Source organism: Thamnophis sirtalis, unplaced genomic scaffold, assembly GCF_051295495.1.
Source record: "Thamnophis sirtalis isolate CommonGarterSnake01/CBP01778 unplaced genomic scaffold, rThaSir2_p1.2 scaffold_4, whole genome shotgun sequence".
Taxonomy (NCBI): Eukaryota; Metazoa; Chordata; class Lepidosauria; order Squamata; family Natricidae; genus Thamnophis; species Thamnophis sirtalis.
Genome location: NW_028261384.1, coordinates 131,702,777 through 131,708,776, shown reverse-complemented (window position 1 = coordinate 131,708,776; position 6,000 = coordinate 131,702,777). Strand labels below are relative to the sequence as shown.

At 46.4% G+C, this 6,000-nt stretch overlaps 1 protein-coding gene across 1 annotated transcript in view; it reads left to right on the top strand.

Annotated features, from left to right (window-relative positions):
- Positions 1–237: 237 nt before the first annotated feature.
- Positions 238–6,000, top strand: part of SUPT16H (SPT16 homolog, facilitates chromatin remodeling subunit) — a 48,573-nt gene continuing 42,810 nt past the window's right edge. The window contains exon 1 of the mRNA XM_087714189.1: positions 238–395. Within this exon, the coding sequence (XP_087570315.1) occupies positions 330–395 (66 nt within the window). The 5' untranslated portion in view covers positions 238–329. The remainder of the gene's footprint in view (positions 396–6,000) is intronic.

Sequence of the window (6,000 nt, the reverse complement as noted above, 5' to 3'; positions counted from 1 at the left end):
AACCAACACCATTAAGCAGCCAAAGTTAAATAATAATGATAAGGGGCGGAAAGAGGTGAAGACGTATGGAATGGGGGGGGGGCATTTCTATTTCGCTTAAAGGTAAATGAGAACGAGGGCGCGTGCAGCTGAACCGCCAGCAGCCGTGCGGTAAATCTCGCGAGAAGAATGTGTGGCTTCGTCAGAGAGCCGGCGGGTGGGGGGAGAGGAGGAAGACTTTCCACTTCCGGGGTCGCCCCGAGGAGAGAGGTCGCGGCGGCGGCGGCGGCGGCGCGGGCGGCCGAGCGAGCGAGCGGGGAGGCGGGGCGACGCTGAGGGGAACCGCTCCGATGGCGCTGAGTCTGGACCGCGAGGCGTACTACCGCCGCGTCACGCGCCTCTACAGCAACTGGCAGGTCGGGCCTCAGGCGCGCGCGGGAGGGCCCGCCGGCGGGGGTGGGGATGGGGGTGGGGGGTCCCTTCCTCCGACCTTAAACCCGCCGGGCGCCGCGTGATTGAAGCAGGCCCGCGTGCGACTGGGACGGTAGGGGGCGGGCGGTTGGCCGTTAGAGCATCTCCCCATCCTCGGGAGGCCCGGCCGACTTCCAAGGGTCCCATCGCTTCACGGGGGGGGGGGGTTAGTTTAAAGCGGGAACCGGTGACCTCCGAAAGCCCAAAGCTGTAATAAACGTTATTAAACCGGGGTGGGGGTGGGGGGAGGGGTTAGGCAGCAGCCGGTCGGTCCCTGCTCCCCTCCCTCTCTTAGGAGGTCAAGCTTCGGGTCCAACGAGGCCTGGCTCGGTGCAGGAAGTCGCCTCCCAGTCTGGCTTCCAACCAGCTTCCCCCTTGGATCCATCCAGCCATTCGGTATACAGGTGGTCCTCGACTTACGACCACAATCCAGCCCATCATTGCCGTTGCTAAGCAAAGAAAGGAAACTTTGACCCATTGGACCGCCTTCCTTGTGGTGACGGTTTAAGTGAATCGCTGGTGTTGTTAAAAGTTAGCGACTTGGTTGTTTAAGTGAATCCGGGCTTGTCAGAAGGTTGCAAAAGGGGATCGCGGGAACTTGGATGCAGCAACGGTCATAAGTAGGAGTCAGTTGGATGACAGGCAGATGGTCCTCGACCACGACGCATCCCAAACTTGTAAGCCGCCCTGAGTCTCTTGAGAGTGGGCGGCATACAAATTAATTAAATAAAATAAATAAATAAATAAACCTTGCCGTTTGCTAAGCGAAACATTTGTTAAGACAGCATGCCCCATTTTATGACTTTTCTTGCCCCCATTGTTAAGTGAATCAGTGGTAAATTAGTAACCCGGTTGTTAAGTGAATCTGGCTTCCCCATGGACTTTGCTTATTGGAAGGTCACAAAACAGGATCGTGTGACACACACATACACACACCCTGGGGATTCTGCAACTTATAAATATGAGTCGGTTACCAAGTGTCTGAATTTTTGATCACGTGGCTGTGGGGATGCTTCGAAAGTTATAATTGAGACATTCCTGAGTTTTTCAGTGCCGTTGTAACTTCGAACGGTTGCTAAATGAACTGTTGCAAGTCGAGGATTACCTGTATTAATGTGGGGAGGCTTGTTCAGGTCACAGATGGCGCTAAATTGAGGCTAACGGACACCTCAACATGAAACTTCAAACTATGTTGATGGATGTTGGAGAAAACGGGCTGGGTGAGTGTTGTTGCCCAAGAAAATAGGTTAAAATGCACTTTCGCAGTGATGTGTGAAGTTTTGTTGTGTAGGAAACCAAAATCAAAAGTTTAAGGCTAGAATGTGGTCCTGGTGGGAAAAAACCTCTGGGATAGCAGTTGAGGGCAAGGCAAATACAATGTGTTGAATACAAAGTGTGGTGTGCTTGCAAAGAAGTGTGGTTTCGGGTTGTAAGGACACAAGTCTTTTTTCCCCAAAATTGTGGTGGTTGCTCAAATTGGTGTGGAGCTCCTAAGAACTGATCTGAATTTGGGAGACAAATTGGCTTTGCAAAGTGGCTTTTCCAGACACACAGACACGCGTACACACACCAGCGTGAAACCCAGGTACAGGCAGTCTTCAACTTACAACAGTTCATTTAGTGACTGAAGTTACGACGGCACTGAAAGAAGTTCGACTTATGACTGTTTTTTCACACTTAACGATCGTTGCAGCATCCTCGCAGTCATGTGCGGGCAGCTGACTCATTTTTATGACCATTGCCATGTCTCGGGGGTTCATGTGATCCACCTTTTCCAACCTTCTGTCAAGCAAAATTAATGGGGAAGCCAAATTCACTTAACAGCCATATTACTCACTTAACATCGGCCATGATTCACTTAACGACCGTTAAGCAAGGATGTAAAATGGGACAAAACTCACTTTAAAGCCCACTTGTGGCCGTACGTTGAGGACTACCTATACCTCAGGCAAAGTAAAAGTTCTGTAGATGATACATAGGTTACACAAACAAATGATACATACTTTTTTGTATATGTGACGTGTTGGAAGCCAACTAATCAAATAATACAAGAGAAAATTAGACCTGAGAATTAAACAATAGCAAACATCAATTCTAGATAATGGACAGCAAGTGCCAAGTTTATGGATGACATCATTTCTTTTCCGGCTTGAATTTTGTTTCCTTTCTTAACTCTTACAAGCGTATTCAAGGACTTCCAGAATATGCTCCATGTTGTTCAGTTCCTAAAGAGACTCGGTTTTGGTACATTTAAAAAGAAATGGCTTTTGCTAAAAAGAAAACATTTGTTTCCTAAATTTTTCAAAAAGAGTCATGGATGCCATGCTGCTAGCACCTTTATTTAAAATTAATAAAGGGATTAGTGATTTTGGTGCTTTGATTGAGATAAGGTAAAGGTTCCTCTTACACATATGTGCTAGTCCGTTCCCGACTCTAGGGGGTGCTGCTCATCTCCGTTTCAAAGCCGAAGAGCCAGCACTCTCCGAAGACGTCTCCGTGGTCATGTGGCCAGCATGACTAAACGCCGAAGGCGCACAGAACGCTGTTACCTTCCCACCAAAGGTGGTTCCTATTTTTCTACTTGCATTTCTACATGCTTTCGAACTGTTAGGTTGGCAGAAGCCGGGACAAGTAACGGGAGCTCACTTTGTTACGCGGTGCTAGGGATTCGAACCACCGACCTTTCTGATCAACAAGTTCAGCGTCTTAGCCACTCACCTTAATAATCGCCCAATGTGGGGACAACACTTTCAGGAGGATTTGGACAGGATCAGAGAAAGGCAACAATAACTATCAGGGGGATTGGAAGATAAGATTTGTAAAGGCAGATTGAAGGGATGGGGATGTTTAGGCTTAAGATAACACAGCTAAGGGAGGGAATATGACAGCACTCTTCAAACACCTTGAAAAGATGCCACATAGGAGGTCACGACCTATTATCTCTGATTCTGGAGAGAAGGAGGTGGAATAATAGTGTTGAATTTTAGGAATACATTCAGTTGGAGGTCTATCATTATGGTCTTGATATGCTACATAAGCACTTGAAAACGCATGTGTTGTGTCTCTGGTTCTTTGATTCTCATCAGAGTTTGATTGGCATAATAATCTTCCTTTTTGCAAAAAGAGAACACGTAAGTAAGGGAAAAGATTTGTCCAAATGTAACTTCAGTTTTCCTAAGGAGCCAGTCATTGTTGATATATTGCATATTACATTTGCATATATGACAGGTAACAAATAGTGCCCGATAAACTGTTTCAATTATTCAGTGCAAAACTGTATCAATGACCAGGAAAGGCAATGATGTATTTTCCTATCACATCAGATCATATATTTTCTTCATGTGGATCCAAGGGTTAGGGCAAAATCAAGCTTCTTCCTATAACCCCCATTTTTATTTTGCACAAGTGTGAAACATCCCTCCCCCTCTGAAATTATGTTGCCAATTTATCGCTTCCAAAATAACTGTTTTCAAAATGTTCTAGAGAGGGGAAAAAAGGATTTCAATAAGTGAAACAGTGGCAAGGAATATTATAATGTAATCAAGGAATAACTTCTATACCAGTGATGACTAACCTTTTTGTTGTTGCGTGCTGAAATTGCCCATCCCCCGCATCCCTTTTTTGGCCTAGTAGACCTCCCTGCAGCTCCTGGGACCAAAAATGGGCCGCAGGGGGGAGCCACCCAGCAACTGATGGGGCTGCCGAGAGAGCAAATGCTATGGTTGAGCGATATTTACGTTGCTACATACGATATCAGCAGGATGATTGGGCAGCTCTACTTCCTTATGCTGAAGTACCTTATAATGCCGTGCATGCATGTGTGACCTCCCTTCCCCCTGCTCAAGCATACGCATCTCCCATATGTTCCTGCCCGCGGGCATGTGCGACAGAAACCCAAAAATCAGCTGGCTGGTGGGACGCACGTGCATGTGCGGTGGACACACCTGCCATAGATTTGCCATCACAGTTCTATGCTATCCCAAATGTGCTTTGTTTTTCCAAGTGGCAACTGGACTTTCTTGGTTTTTCTTTGGAAGAAGCTTCTTGGATGAGAAGCGAAACGTCTTCAAAGAAAAACAAGAAAGTCCAGTTGCTTCTTGAAAAAGCACCTTTGGGACAACAACAAACAGACTGAATCTCAGAAAGCCATTAATGAATCCTTGAGTGCATGTTCTGACTGTATGGTGGGGAATGGAAGGATTTATATTCCTTGCAGACATCTGATCATTTGCATCTTTTTAGAAGATCGTTGAGGCCACTTGGAGGTTTATCTGTGTCCTACGGGCTACCTGATTAATGCAAATGAATGTGGAGCCTTCTTGGAACTGTTGAAAAGACTGGCATTGTACATTGGAGATAGATGCTCTACACCCATTTGCACACCCCACCATCCAGTCAGAGCTGAAGACGCTTCTTTGATGAGAAGCAAAACATCGTTAAAGAAGAACCAGAAAGTCCAGTTTCATCTTGAAAAAAGGGACAATTATGATCTGGATGTCTGAGAATCTCCATATGCTAGCACATAAAAAAGCTACCCCATTTTCCCCCAAATAAGACCTAACCAGAAAATAAACCCTATTGTGATTTTTCAGGATGCTCGTAATATAAGTCTGTTCTGACCCCCCTCCGTACCATGAGTCATGCCGACACAAGATTAATGCTAGACAATTTATTCACAGTAAATTAACACACCGATAAGACTTTGGCAGCAATCCACACGTCCACAGATAAAAAATACACACAAGAGCTTCTCCAGCTTTAGTATAATAGTTGTGTCCTGCAAAAAGCCTCCTCCCAAAGTCTCTTCTTATATACTCTCTTGGGAAGAACCTAATCACAACCACCTGGCCCCAATTATCTTCTATATCTCCGTAGTTGCTGTCGGCGCTTATCTGCCCATCTTTGCCTGGCATCCGGGACCAACTCCCTTAGCTCCTCCCCACTGCTCCAGGGCCTGACATCAAGGACAAACTCCCTTTGGCTTTCACCGCTGCTCCATGCCTCAGGCGCCTCCTGGTGGCCAACCAGCCTCTCTGGTCCCTGCTCGGAGTCTGAACCCTGTCCAGGGTCCTCCACATCTTCCAGAGCTGACTCAAAGGGTTCCTCACTATTGGAGTCTGTTTGCAACTCCAAAGGCTCCTGCTGGGCTACAACATAAGCCCTACCCCCCAAAATAAGACCCAGTTAAGATCATCAGCCAGACAGTTGCAATTACTATTGTATTTCCCCCCCAGTATAAGACCTAACCAGAAAATAAGCCCTAATGATAAAATAATGTAAGGCACAGTAACATTTGAGCCAGATTCTCTTATATTGTGTCTAACAGCTTTCTTGGGGAGGGAGGTGGGGGACAGCTCAAGAAGGGAGGAGCATCTAATCTGCTGTGGGATGACAGGGAACCTTGAAAGATGATAAGTTTTGGGGAGGGAGGGAGGGAGCTGATAGAGAGCAGGAGATAAGAACAAATCAGGAAATGAAAGTGGCTTGCAATAGCCTGAAAATATTTTTAATATACTTCTTAGACTTTGACTTGGTTGGGGCTAGTCGTGC